Source organism: Corvus kubaryi, unplaced genomic scaffold (genome assembly GCF_017639235.1).
Source record: "Corvus kubaryi isolate FWS band 111438036 unplaced genomic scaffold, C.kubaryi_AGA036_p1.0 37387, whole genome shotgun sequence".
Lineage (NCBI taxonomy): Eukaryota > Metazoa > Chordata > Aves > Passeriformes > Corvidae > Corvus > Corvus kubaryi.
In genome coordinates, this window is record NW_024581129.1 from 6729598 (window position 1) to 6743923 (window position 14326).

The window sequence follows — 14326 nt, forward strand, 5'->3', positions numbered from 1 at the left end:
TCCCCAGATCCATGGGGTTTTTCACACATTCCAACCCCAATCCCTCAGCCCCAGGGATTGAGTGACATTTTTAATACCTCGACAGACAATCCTTCCGAATTCCAGCTTATTCAGCTTTTCCTTTGATTCATCCAAGGATTCCAAACGTTGGCTCTGCTCTGCCGAAGAAAAAACCACCCACGGGAAGATCATGGAATGTTTGCCCGGTGCCCACCTGACCTTCGGGAGGTGGAAAAATCAATTGGATAAAATAAAAAATAAATAAAATAATCAATTTTTGGTTTTCTGGTTAAAGCTCCAGCTATGAATATTCAATGAGATCCATGGAATAAAGGGAATTCCAACTGCTGGATACCAAAGGGCTTTGCTGAAAGATGTGTGGAAAAATCCACCGAGCAACCTTTGGGATACAGGAGCAGCTTCCTTCAGGGATTCACTTTTTATTCCATGAAAACCAGGGTTTAACTGAGGGGCGAAAGGCATGGATTCAGTTTGAAAAGCGGCATTAGGAGAGAGCAATTCCAAAGGGCAGATTCCAGGTGGGTACGTCCAAGGTATCGGGATCCATGGGCTTCACTGGGCACTTCCTGGGTTTCAGCAGGGTCACCTGGAATCCTCTGGCTTTGGGATCTCTCCTGGCTGCCATCCGAGGGAGGGAAAACCCAGGAATGTGCCTGAACTGCGGAATTTATCCTGGGATCCATGGATTGATGTTGGAGTAAGAGCAGGGCAGGGATGGAATTTTTGCAGCTTCCCTCTTTAACTCCCAGTTAAACCCGGCTCTCTGTTCCCTGAGGTTCCAGGGATGGGATTATCCCTGGAATCCAAACATTCCCTGTGACACGAAGTCCCGGCCCAGCCTTGATCCATCAGCAGCATCCTTAAAACCCCCAAATCCCTGCTTCCAGTGTCTCCCCCTGCTCCTTGGAACTGCAGCCAAGGCAGGAGCTGCTGGTTTTATTCCTGTGATTTATTCCCAGCCTCTCGGTCACCTGGAATGCCTCAGCTGCTCGCCTCACCCCGCTCCCGGTTTTCCTGCACCGTTCATTCCCGCCCATTTGGGTGTTGTTTGGATAACTCCATGGAAATCCAGCGCTGTTGCCATGGGCTGGGCGACGCTCCAGGGTTTCTGTGTTCCCTCTCCCTTTCCCCCTGCAATCCCGTAACACTTAATCCTCCCTATCTGCCCATCATTCCCTGGAAAGTCACGGAAGGTGAATCTGTCTCCACTGGCTCCCTTCTCCTGAGCCTTTAAGCCCTGGATCCCGTTCCTGACCTCGAGCCGGGAGTTATCCCAAATACTGGATGTATCCTATTCTCTCAGCCTGGGATGAATCCGCTGTGCTTTTTCCAACAGGGGCACTGGAAAAGCAGCAGCCCTTGGAAAAAGTTGGGAATGAACAATCCTGGCCTGCGGGGATGGGAGATAATTCCTTCTGGATTTGACCCTGGATGCAAACACAGCCCAGCCCTGGAAGTGCAGTGACCTGGGAATTATCAGGGAAGAGTTTTCCCTTCATTTTCCACGGTTCACCTCTCCCTCTGCCAGGTGGATTGGGGTTTATAATCCTGGTGCATCCCTCTTGGATGGGAGGGCCGAGAGTGCAGCCACCACTGCTCCAGAGGATCCCGGGTTTATATTCCAGAGGGAGACCTGGGGCCTGTGCTCCCCCTGCTCCAGGGGTGAATCCCGCTGTGGTTTTCTCTGGAGAATCTGGGGGGAAAAAAATGGATAAAAACCCCTCCCAAGGCCTCGAGGAATTGATGCTCTCCTGGCTTTTCCCAGCGAAACAAAGAATCATGGAATCATGGAATGGCTTGGATTGGGGGTGACCTTAAAGATCTTCCCATTCCAACCCCCACCATGGGCAGGGACAAATTCCACTATCCCAGGTTGCTCCAGGCTCTGGCCTTGGACACTTCCAGGGATGGGGCAGCAATCCTGGGCACAATTCCTGCTTCCAGGAGGGACAACAGAGCCAGGGAGACAAATCCCATCCACCATTCCTGCTTCCAAGGGCCAGGCAGCACCGGAGGAGGAACCTGGCTCGGGAGCCGTGGTGACAGCAGCTCCCCCGGGCAGGGTAATTAATTAATTATGCGTTCCCAGAATTAATTAGAGCATCGTGTTTGCATCCCTGTCCCGTTTTTCCACAGATCCCAGCCCCATATGCCGGGTGCCAGACAGGGCTGGCAGCCCTGCATCCCACACTTGGAATGATTTTATTTCCTGTCGTGCCTGTGCCTGGCTCCTGACAGGAATCAGAGGCCTTTCCATGGAATTATTTCGTGGAGCTCCATGGTGGTTGGATTTTTCCAGCAAAATTTCAGGGAGGGAAAAGCAGTTCCGTGGATTTCTGACCTTCTAAAAACCTGGAGCTGGGCAGGGTCACGCAGACAGAGCCAGGAAACGGGAATGGAGGGTTCGGCATCCCGGGAACCACGGGATCATTGAGGTCAGAAAAGATCTCTGACATCACTGACTCCATCCCTGTCTTTTCAATCCGGGAGAAATTTGGGATTCTGCTTTAAGAGGGATGAAATCACAGAAAAACAGGGAAAAATGAGCAGGTGGAGGAATTGTTTTGGATTCTTCCTTGCATGGAAACAGGGAGATGATTCCCGTGCGATTCCCTGGGGATTCACAGGCTCTGTGCTGGCTTTTGGATCAGCAAATCCCAAAATCCAGTGGCAATTTCTCACTTTCCTGCACATGGAATTTACTCCTGAAATGGCCTTTGAGGCAGGAGATTGCAGCATTCCAGCCAGGAGCCAGCAGAGAGAGATTTGCTCCCAGCACGATCCAGGGAGGAAACAATTCCTTGGAGAGTTGGCTTTAATGTGATTTTCCCTGGAAATAGCATTAGGCTGTCATTCCCAATGTCTGGCAGGAATTTTTGGGTTCCCAAATCCTCTGTGGCAGCTTCTGGCTGCAATACAAATGCAGCTGTGGAGGAAACATCCACTGCCTTGGGAATAGGGAAGCAAATCCCTCCTCATCCCAGGGATCCAGCTCATCCTCCCTGTTTGCCCATTCCCAGAGGGAATCAAGCTCTGCCCACATCCCTGCCGTGGCCAAATCCAGCCCTTCAAGGACACAAATCCAGAGTTTTCCCCACAGGAAAATCCTGCCCCATCAGAATCCCAGGGATTTTTACCGGAAGACCTGGGAGAAAACAGGGAATCTCCCAAAATGAAGCAAGGAAAAGGTGCTGAGGGCAGGGAGCACACACGGATTTGGCCTTTCCAGGTGCTGCTGCCTGGATCTTGCCAGGAAAAATAAAACCACTCAGGAAAATCGGGAGGAGAACAAGGAAGCCCCAGGATTTCCAGGAACAGAGCATGGAGCAAGAACAGGGAATGCCCCAAATGCGTCCCACCTCTCATCCTGGGGGAGGACGGAGATTCCCAGCCTGTCCTGCCTTTGGGAATTGCCATTCCCAGCCTGCAGGGAGGGTGTGGAAGCACAACCAGCACAGGCCAAAGTCTCCATGGAGCGTTTTAGCCGGGATTGCTCCCTGGAAAGCTTGGAAGCGCTTTCTGTTTGTTTTCCCACTTTCCCCTCCCATCTCCCGCATTTTCTCCGGCTTCCAATCCTTGGGAGCGAATAGATCCTTCCTGGAGTCATTAAATCCCATTGCACTCATCCAAAGGCAATCCATTAGCCTGATTTGTTGCCTGGTTTCCTTATCGGCCTCGATGTTATCTCCCCGTTCCCCGTCGTAAATCCAAAGTTTCCTTATGGAGAGGAAGGAAAGAGTTTGCCCGAGGCACGGGCGCCTGTTGTTCTTCCCGAGAAAAATCCATCCAGAGGGATGAAACCACACCCAAACAGGCTTTTTATTCCCAAAACAGGCTGGGAGAAGATGGGAATGAGGGCTCAGGGCATTCCCAGGATAGAGGGATCTGAACACCACAAACACAGCAGGGAATTTCCCTAAAATTCATTCAAGTTGGATTTTAGGGGAATTTCCTTCCCAAAAGGGTGGCCAGGCCTGGGAAAGGGATTTCAAATGTGGCAGTGGGAATACTGTGGACATCCAGCTTTCAGATATTCCAATTTTTCCCAAAAACCTCGGCAGGCTGAGACTGCCAGTGGTTTTTGTGCCATTGGGGATAATTTGGATCCTGTGGGATCCTGTGGAAAGGTCGTTGTGCCCCTGGAATTGCTGTGGATTTAACGATTTCCCTGCTCCTGGCACTGGGATGAGTCATGGGGGCTCTGAAATCCAAATGTTTCCCTTGGAGATGTGTTTATTTGGGGATAAAAATGATGGATTTTTGCTGCTTCCCAGGAGAAAGGGACTTCTCCAGAATTCCATGGATTGAGCATGTTCCGGGGATGGTTTTCCCAGCCCAGCTGGAGCAGGGAAGTTTTAATTGGAATTATAGCCAGTGCAGCAAAGGGGAGATGGGAATGAGCCAAAACAGTGGGAAAACTGCTGGATCTGTGAGGAATGAGGAATTCCAAACCACCTCAGCCTGGGAATGCTCCTGCTCCACCACAGAGCCCCTGCCAGCAGCACATCCAGCTGGGAATTCATTTTCCAGCCTAGGGATGGGACAGGGAGGATTTAGAAGCAGAAAAAGGAGGGAAAAAAGGATTTGGAGCTCTCCAATGTGGCTTAGAAAATGGGAATTTCCCAGGGTTCCTTTTCAGGATGCAGGTTGAGGGATGCAGGAACACGCTCAGGGTTTCAAGGCTTGGGATCCATTTTCATTGGGAATTTTCTACATCAAAGTCCCTATTTTCAGGGGAATTGGGAGATCTTGAAGATTTGGGATTGATTTAGAGGAGAAGAGTTGGTGTCAGCTTTCTTTTGGGAATCCTTTGGATTAAAGGAACTCAAATTGTCTCCAGAGACTTTTCCAGGTTCAGTGTGGTGCTCCTAGCCAGGGAATGTGGAAAAGCTTATGGAAAAACTTATGGAAAAGAGAGAAACAACTCCAGGAACTCGAAGCAAAATCTTTATTTCAGCTACTTTTCCCAAAGCTGGGGGAGGTGAGGTCCAAGGAAGCATTTTCCTGGAAGAATTTCCCTGGATCCTTTGTGCAAATGGCTTAGGAAGCAAACGAGAGACTGGGAGAAAGGGAAAGAAGGAATGGGATAAAATGACAGGGTTTTGCTGCATGCACCACTATCCCATCCATAATTTTTTAGGAAAAAACCCCAAATCCATAAAAATCACTGCTTGAAGAAAAGCTCCTTTTCCTTTCCAGTTTGTCCTTCATTTTCCAGAAATGATGACGCTCCAAGATGGAAATTTCCGGGAAATAAAAAACCCCAAATCCCTAAAAATTAAAAAAAATATCCTTTTTCTTTCCAGTTTTTCCACCATTTTCCCAAAATGATGGAGCTCCAAAATGGTAATTTCCAGACAGGAACACAGACTGAAATCCTGGCTTGGCAAACTCCAAATTCCCACCATTTCGTTAAATTGGGAAGCACATTCCCAGCCAGCTTGGATGTTCTTATGGGAAGTTTTTCTCTGGTTGTACTGAGCCCTGTTTCCCTGGAAAAGCTTTCCCAAATCCATGTGCTGTGGTTCCTCTAATTCCACCATTCTGCTGGAATAATGGGATATGCCACAGAATGGAACAAAACCAGAATCTGGGATTTGTTCCTGTGCCAAATCTTGATTTTCACACCAAATCTCCTGCCTGAGAGGAGCCACCCTGGTGCTGCCGGGGGCTGGGGCTCCAACTAGCCAAGATTTTTGCTTAATTAGCACCTGGATAACCGCTCTGCTCCTTAGGGATAATTATATTATCCTCATAAAAATCTAATTATTACAATTCCTTGTCTAAAGCACAGCAAAGAAGTGGAATTTCGGCTTCCAGCTGGGCCAACTCTTCTGGGGTGTTCCTGAGGGGCCACAGAGAGTGTTGGAAAACTTCTGGAATTCTTTAGCAGCTTGGAACAGTCGCCTCCATCCACACACGCATGGAAAACAACACTTCCAGGGATGCAGCCATCCCAAAAGGAATGGGAGACGCAGAGAAAGAAGGGAAATTTCTGCTGTCAATTGGACCAATTGTCCAGGAATGTTCCTGGGAGTCTGTACAGGGAGCTGGGAAGCTTCTGGAATTCTTGTGCAGTGGGAACAGTCCCCTCCATCCACACAGGGGTGGAAAACAACACTTCCAAGGGCTACAAATATTCCAAAGGGGACAGGAGACGCAGAGCAAAGTGAAGTTTTTGCTGCCAACTTGGCAACTCTTCAGGGATGTTCCTGAGGGTCTTTACAGGGAGCTGGGAACCTTCTGGAATTCTTGTGCAGCTTGGATCCACACAGATGTGGAAAAACAACTCTTCCAGGGCTACACCCATTCCAAAAGGAATTAGAGATGCACTTCTAGAGGGAAGACGCTGCTGGACGGCCCAAAGCTTGCCCTGGAGTTGAGGAGCTCCTACTCCAGGGCGGGTTTGATCAGATGCCCGTTGAAGATGACATAAACATCGGACTCCTCGCTGTAAATGGCGTTTTCCCGCTCCCTCTTGAACATCCTGATCCAAACCTCCTCCCCTTCCTGCAGATCCAGCATCAGGCTCTGGCTCTGCATGATGCTCCTGTCGCTGGGCTGGGCGTACAGGATGGCCACGGCCTGCTCGTTCCTCATCAGGTGCACGTAGGTCTCCTTGAAATTCCAGGTGTGCACGTTGAGGCTGAAGTAGTAAATCCCTGGAATGTAGCAGAAGAACTTCCCGGAGAACATGTTGAAGTGTTGGTAGAGGTTGACGAATTCCATGTCGAAGGTGACGTGCTGGAAGTAGTCGGAGCTGTGCAGTGGCTTCCGGCGGCCCACGGAGAAGGCGGCGAAGAGCTGCTTGCAGGAGTGGCCTTGGGGGCCGGGCTGGCCCTTCTGCCCCTTCCGGCCACTCAATCCACGTAATCCTCGCTCTCCCGCCTTCCCAGCTGCTCCAGGGAATCCCTTCTCTCCCATCTCGCCCTTCTCACCTGGGGAGGTGAAGGAAAAGTGTGTCAAACACGAGCACGGGAAGCACAGATTCCAGGAATATCCTGGAGACAGCCAGCGGAGGAGCTGCTGGAGCGTTGTTTCCCCAAGCTGGGAATACTGGTCAGACATCAGCACCTTCCCAGTAGGATTAACCTGGGAATACTGGTCAGACATCAGCACCTTCCCCATTCCCAGAAGGATTAACCTGGGAATACTGGTCAGACATCAGCACCTTCCCAGTTCCCACAAGGATTAACTTTGGGGTACATTTGGGCACCACCACATTTTGGGCACCCCTTGGCCTTTGTTTGGGTACATTTTGGGCGCAACCATGTTTTGGGCACATTTGGGTATGACAACATTTTGGGCACCCCTTGACCTTGTTTTGGGCACCCCTTGATCTTGTTTGGGCACTTTGGGGAATTTTGGGACCCACCATATTTTGCGGACCTGTTAATTTTGTTTTGGGCACATTTGGGTACAACCACATTTGGGTCACCCCTCGACCTTGTTTTGGCAGTTTTGGGCACATTTGGGCACCCCTTGACCTTGTTTTGGGAACATTTGGGCACGAAAACACTCTGGGGACCCCTTAACCTCATTTTGGGCAAATTTGGGCACAGCAGTTTTTGGGCACCCCTTGGCCTTGTTTTGGGCACTTCGGGGCACATTTGGGCACAGCCATATTTTGGGCACCCCTTGACCTTGTTTTGGCACTTTTGGGCACATTTTGGGCACCCCTTGGCCTTGTTTTGGGCACTTTTGGGCACGGCAACATTTTGGGCACCCCTTGATGTTGTTTTGGGCACATTTTGGGCATCTCTTGCCCTTGTCCTGGGCTGAATTTTGCTGCAGGAAAGGACCAAGGAAGAGCCGCACCCACCTTTGAGGATGGTGATGTCTATGGTGGGCTGGATTTTGGGCACGGAATATTCGGGATCCCCGCTCATCCTGGTGGATCTTTGGGAGATGATGGACACGGGCTGCTCCGAAGGCCCGCAGCACCTCACGCACGACAGGCGCCGCCTGGGCAGCGCCTTCTCCGGCTGGGATGCGGCATTCCCGGCGGAAAGCAGGAGCAGCAGGATCACAACCCTCATCCTCGGGAGCAGCTGGAGCGGGAAAGGGAACACAAACCATTAATGGGATGATTCCAATCAGGGCCACCTGGCGAGTGCTTTCCTTGGGGTTAATTATTAACGGATCCTGGAGTGACACCGGGAGACTCCGGGTGGGACTGATGCCCCTTGGAGCGCCGGGAAAGGCAATCCCTGGCTGGAATTAGCAGCGACAGCTGCCAAGAGACATCAGGTCAACAAAAGAATGGGAAAAAAAAATCCCAAGCCAAACAAAACCTGCTGGGAGCAGAAGCTCCGCTGGACAAGTCGGCTGCTCTTGGAACACCCCCTACGGAAAATTTCAGGGGAAAAGACAAAAGTGTTACTCTGTTGGTTTGTTGGTGCCCCAGCATCCCAAAAAATTCAAAATTCAAGGTAAAATATGGAATTTTATTGAAATGTCGAGCTGGAAACTGATTTTTTTGGGGAGGAAAAGCCTGGAAGAAAACCGAAACAAAAAGAAATCCAAAGTGTTTCTCTCCCAAAATGTTCTCCTACAGCTGCTTGCTGGTGACTTCTTTCCATGGTTTCTCCATTCTCATCTTCTCCTCTGATCGGAATTCCTGTGTGTATTTTCCAGTTTGATTTTCCAATGTGTGGAATGGAAATCCAAAGAGTTGCACCAAACTAGGACAAAGTGGGATTTGCTCGGCACAAAACCTGGGTTTGTGCATCCTTTGTTTTATTTTCATCTGCTCCTGGTGAGCTCCAAAGGTTCTGGATATCCAAAGGTTCTGGATACTGGGAGAAATCCAGAGAGAAAATGCCTCAGGTGGGGAAAATGGAGGAATTTTCTCTGATTCCTCACTGACCTGTTCCTAGGGAAAGACTGGAGCTGATTTTGGGAGAAACCCAGGAAGAAAATTCCTCTTGTTTTCACCTGTTCCTAAGGAGGGATTGGAGCAGATTCTGGGAGAAATCCAGGGAAAAAAATGCCTCTGATGGGGAAAATAGAGGAATTTTTGCTGGCTCCTCATTGACTTGTTCCTAGGGAAAACTGGAACTGATACTGGGAGAAATCCAGGGAGAAAATGCCTTAGATGGGGAAAATAGAGGAATTTTCTCTGGCTCCTCACTGACCCGTTCCTAGGGAAGGACGGCAGCTGGAGATTGGACACTCATTCCCATTCCATGTGTAATTAGTGTCATTCCACTGATTGCACTGGTGCCTCATCCAGGACAGATTTCTTGGATCGATGCCCTTGTGGATCTTCTCCAAAGTCCAATTAGTGAGATGGACTCGGACTGACCCCAGGATGGGAATGGCTCCTCTTCCGGCAGCTGGAATTCCTGGAATAGGTTGGGAAGGGGGTGCTGGATGGCCTGGATTTCAGAAGCCATTCCATGGACACCCCGAGGCAGGGAAGGAGGGAGAACATCCAGCCTTGGAGCTGCGTCCCTGGGAACAAAATGAGCCAGAGGGGAAAATAAGGAGGAAAAACCCGTCAGCAGCGGGATTGGAGCAGCATTCCCGGGAAATGTTTTCTTCCCATTCTTCCCTGCTCCAGAAGTGTCAGTCACACCTTTCCAGCTTCCTGGAAATCCAAGAAATCCTTATTAGCAGGAAAACAATGACTTCCCCTCCGAGAGCAAGGAATGCTCTTTCCTGAAGTCCATCAGAACTGGAAATACCTTTGGATTTCTAATTGTGCCTCATTCCAGCAGCAGCTGGAGGAGGGATCAATCCCCCTTTTCCATCAGGGTTCAGGGCTTGAATTCCATGTCATTAAACCCTTTCTCATTTCCATTAATTTTTTAAGCCATCTTTGTGCTTCCAACTGGGAATGGAAATACAGGAAGGTTAAATGGGGAAAAAGTCCTAAAAACCAGCCCAGGATGGACCTGATGGTCCTGGAGGGCTTTTCCAACCTCCAGAATTCTGGGATTCCCTGAACCATGCTCGGAATTCCTGCTGATATTTTCCTTCCTGTTATTCCTAGGGCTTCACTTGGAAAAGGAATCCATGAGTATCCCCGCTTAAAATTCATGGAAAACACCAGGCACTGCCCCTTTAAATTCGGGACAAAACTGGATTAAAACCCCACATTAAACCCCAAACCTTTCCGGTGCCGCAGAGATGGAAAACTCACGGATGTGCCGGCCCCGAGCCTCGGCACCATTCCAGACATGGAAAATATTCCAGTTCTGCCTTTCTGACCTTTTGTCTTCCCTCCAGCCTCAAGCTCCTCACGGCTCCGGAGCTCCTTGGATCGGGAGCAGTGGGAAACGAGGCATCCGCAGGGCTGGGTTTGTCCGGACACCGCGCTTCCTCTTGGAAAGGATTTTTCCGGGATTTGTTTGATTTGCTTCCCCAGGAGGATCTAAAATTTCGTAGTGGGCAGCTCCTTGTGGAAAAGCCCAAAACACCAGAGGAGTTTTCCAAGGAAAATGCTGCCGGATTCCAGTGCCGAGCTCCGGCAGCTCTTGTCCGACAAAACATCCCGGAGATCCTTCAGGAGCCGGCTCCAGGAGTTTGTCTGCAGCTGAAGGGATTGGAGAACTCCCAGGCAGGAATATTTGCATCCCAAAAAGGAAGAGCTATAGGAATTCCCAGTGCCGGTCGTGGTTTGAGGATGAGCGATGTCCGTGTCCGGGGTGTTTATACAACCCCGGGGTGCTGGAGAAGAGGGGCTGGGAGTGCTGCTGGAGCTGTGAGAGAGGCAGGAATGGAGGAAAAACCGGGATTCAGCCATGGAGAGATCCAGGAATGGAGCAGCATCTGGATTTGCAGTGCCTGGGTGAATATTTTTCTGGGAATTTGCAGCTTCTTTCCCAATTATCCGGTTTATTTTTTGTTTTCTGGTGCTTTTTTAGCCCGGGCCTGTTTCCAATGGGGGTGATTCCCTGAATTCTTCTGTCCTGGGAGGAGCCATCCCTGAGCAGCAGCCTCTGGGGCACTCACCTGCTCTCTCCAGCTGGGAATTCATCAGGAATGGGAAGAGACGAGGTTCCCAAGGAAATATCCCTGCACAGCTGAGGAATTGGATGGATTGACACAATTCCATGGAGGTGCTGTGGGAGGAGAGGCTGCATGGAAACACTCCCGTGCACCTGGATTCCTGCATATTCCCGAGCTTCCATCCTGCCCTGGGACAGGGAGCAGGAGGACGTTCGTGATTCCCAAGGGAACAGCTCTTCCCTGTCTCCTTCCCCGTGTCCCTGCCCGCACCTCTGACTCCTGCAGTGTCCTGGAATTGTCCCTGCTCCAGGCTGGGCGGCTCCCTGGCAGAATTCCCGGCTCCCGAGCCAGCCCAGGCTGTGATTCAGCAGGAATTACAGTAAAAGTCATTCCCAGGGCAGCTCCTCCCGCAGGACAAATCCCCCTGATGGAAGCGGCCGGCACCGATCCCTCCTTCACCCTTCCCGATGGAAAGGCAGCTTTCCCGGGATTTGTCAGCGCTGGCAGAAGTGAAGGAGTGGGGCTTGTCCCTGCAGAAGGTCCCGGCTGGGCTTTTCCCACCGGGATGCGGTGCCTGGATCCCGCCCGGCCACGCTTCCATCCCAATCCCATCCCAAAGCCCGCTCCGGAGCGAGCAGCACATTCCCAAGGGCTGGAGAAGCACAATTCCCTGAAAGTTTCCACTTCCCTGCGGAGACTCCAGGAAATGGCTCTTTCCTGCCCCGTCTCCCGCAGCCACATCGGATCCATCCCCATCCCGCTGGGAGCAGCATCCCGCGGGGAAAAAGCTCCGGCCTGGAGTGTCCAGGGTGGATAACGGGATAGGGAATTTGAACCGGAACAAATGAAAGCCAGCTCAGCACTGAGCTGGCACTTCCAGAGCCCCTCATTCCTGCCTTTCCCAAGGAATCTGCTCAGCAGGGTGGGAATGCTGCGTTCCTGCAGCAAAAGGGGATTCGATCCCTTTATCCCGATCCCTGTAACTCACCTCGTCCCGCAGAATCCCTGGATCTTCCTTCCCTTGCTATTCCTCAGCTGCTGCTTCAGTTCTCCGGGCAGGCTGCAGCTTCCGTGCTGGGATCCAAGAGAAACACAGAAAGTCAGGCTGGATCCTTAGGAAACCTTGGCAAAAGGAATTTTTTCCCTCGTTTCTTTGCTTGCACCAACTTGTGCTGGGCTCTGGCGCCTTTGTCCCGCTCCGGTTTCCTCGGGATTCACTGCCAGTCTGGAATTCTGCAGGGCCTCTCCCAGGGATGGAAATAAAACCCAAAAAAGTTTGGGATAAAAAAAAAAAGAAAGGATGACAAAAACTCCACCACAGAACCCAAAACCACATCCAGGGCTCCCGCCAAGAGGAAAAGTGCTGGGATCACATGGAAAGAATTTCTCTTTGGGAGCTTTCAGCATCTTTTTAAGCAGGAGAAAGGGAAAAAAGGAAATAAACGAAGCCACAATAAAATCTCTGGGATTTGTGCATGAGCTGGAAAAGCGGGAATGGCTTTAGGCTGAAAGAGGGGAGATCTAGATGGGATTTTGGGAAGGAATTCCTTCCTAGGAGGGTGGGGAGGGGCTGGGATGGAATTCCCAGAGCAGCTGTGGCTGCGCCATCCCTGGGAGTGTCCCAGGCTGGGCTGGATGGGGTTTGGAGCACCCTGGGACAGTGGGAAGTGTCCCTGCCCATGGAACTGGACGAGCTGTAAGGTCCCTCTCCACCCAACCCATTCCAGGATTCCATGATTTTCGTGCCTTCACTTCCTCACCCTCAGTCACTTCCTTGGAAAAAGCACTTTGGGGATTTATTTAAGGTCACTTTGGGCTCTGAATTTATTTTTCCCATTCCTTTTCCGTCTCCTGTTTCCGACTGCTTCCCATTAATTGCAGAAGGCAGTGGAAGATCCGGGTATCCCATGGCAGCTCCAGCACCATTCCTTCAGGAGGGACGGAAAGGAAAAGGGAATCTTGGGAACAGCAGGAGGGAAAGGGGAATTCTGCCCTCTCTGTGCCCTTTCCCATTCCAGGTGCTTTAAATATTCCCTTCCCTGGAGTTTTCCTGACCCAGCCGAGCAGGGACACACGAGGTGCTCTCAGAAATTCCCGTTCTGCCCCAATTTCCAGTGCTCCCAGTGTTCCCAGTGCTCCCCACAGCTCGGAGCCCTGGAGCAGAGGCAGGGCTGCTCCCATGGAAAAGGTGACCCAGCTTTGGCAGAGCTTTTCCAAATAAAAGCAGGAAAACAACCTTGAAATCCGTGGGTGGAGCTGGGATAAACGAGGGGAAAAAATCCTTGGCGGATGATTTGAGTTGGGAATGGTTTGGAATTGGTGGAGTTGAAAGAGCAGGGGATGATTTTTTTAATTAAAGAAGGTTTTTTAAAGAGAAATAAATTAAAAAATGGAAAAGAAAGAAATCTTTTTATGAAGAAAAGAGTTTTATAAAGAAAATGGTTTTTTTATAAAGAAAAGGTTGTTCTTAATGGAAATCTTTTAATTCAAAAATTCATAAAATTTGAGTTTTAATTCCAACACCCTGAGTGCCGAGGAGAGGGATTATGGGATGTCGGGTAAAGTGAAATAGTTTTATAAATAAATTATTTTTACGAAGAAAATCGTTTTAGAAAGGAAATGGCTTTCTTAATGGAAATATTTTTGTTTAAAAAAATTAATAATGTTTAATTTTTAATCCAGAAAATCTCCATCCCAAGTGACAGGAAGAGAAATTATGGGATGCTGGAGTGAAGGGAAATATTTTTATCAATATAATCTTTTTATAAAGAAAAGTTTTCTAAAGAAAATGGTTTTATTAATGGAAATACCTTCATTAAAAAACCCCAATAAAACGTAATTTTGAATCCAAAAATCTGCATCCCAAGTGATGAGGAGAGAAATTATGGGATGTCGGAGTAAAGGAAAATATTTGTATAAAGAAAATGTTTTTATGGAATTAATGGAAATGTTTTCATAAAACAATTAAGAATATTCAATTTTTAATTCCAATTTAAATTATTTTTAATTCCAATTTTAATTTGCATCCCGAGTGCCGAGGAGAGGGAATCCGGGATGCTGGAGGCCGGGGACGGTCCCAGATCAGAGCATTTCCACGCGGCACTGGTGGCACTGGTGCTGTACTGGGAGGAGCAGAGGGCAGAGCCCAGCGTTTTTCCGCTGTCCTGGCGTGATCCCGAGCCAGATCCAGCTCTCCATGAGTCACCCTCTGGATCCCGGCTCCTCTGGAGCCTCTCATCCCTTCCCTGCCCCTCCTGCCTCAGCATCATTCCCATCCCACTCTGGGATCATTCCCATCCCAGTCCTGCCTCATTCCCATCCCATTCCTGCCTCATTCCCGTCCCATTCC

At 49.9% G+C, this 14326-nt stretch overlaps 1 protein-coding gene across 1 annotated transcript; it reads right to left on the reverse strand.

The window, feature by feature from the left end:
- Nucleotides 1-4955: 4955 nt before the first annotated feature.
- Nucleotides 4956-12502, reverse strand: C1QTNF8 (C1q and TNF related 8). The gene is made up of 3 exons (XM_042037548.1): nt 11966-12502; nt 7844-8072; nt 4956-6959 (listed from the first exon to the last, which is right to left on the reverse strand). The coding sequence occupies exons 2-3, from the start codon at nt 8058-8060 to the stop codon at nt 6412-6414; spliced, it is 765 nt and encodes a 254-aa protein (XP_041893482.1). The 5' UTR covers nt 8061-8072; nt 11966-12502; the 3' UTR covers nt 4956-6411.
- Between the last annotated feature and the right edge of the window lie 1824 nt (nt 12503-14326).

What these genes read in the sequence shown, in the direction of transcription:
- C1QTNF8 (XM_042037548.1), bottom strand. Translation starts at nt 8,060, where the DNA reads ATGAGGGTTGTGATCCTGCTGCTCCTGCTTTCCGCCGGGAATGCCGCA. An exon ending in AGACATCACCATCCTCAAAG is followed by an intron (nt 6,960 to 7,843) that starts GTGGGTGCGGCT and finishes TCACCTCCCCAG; the next exon opens with GTGAGAAGGGCGAGATGGGA.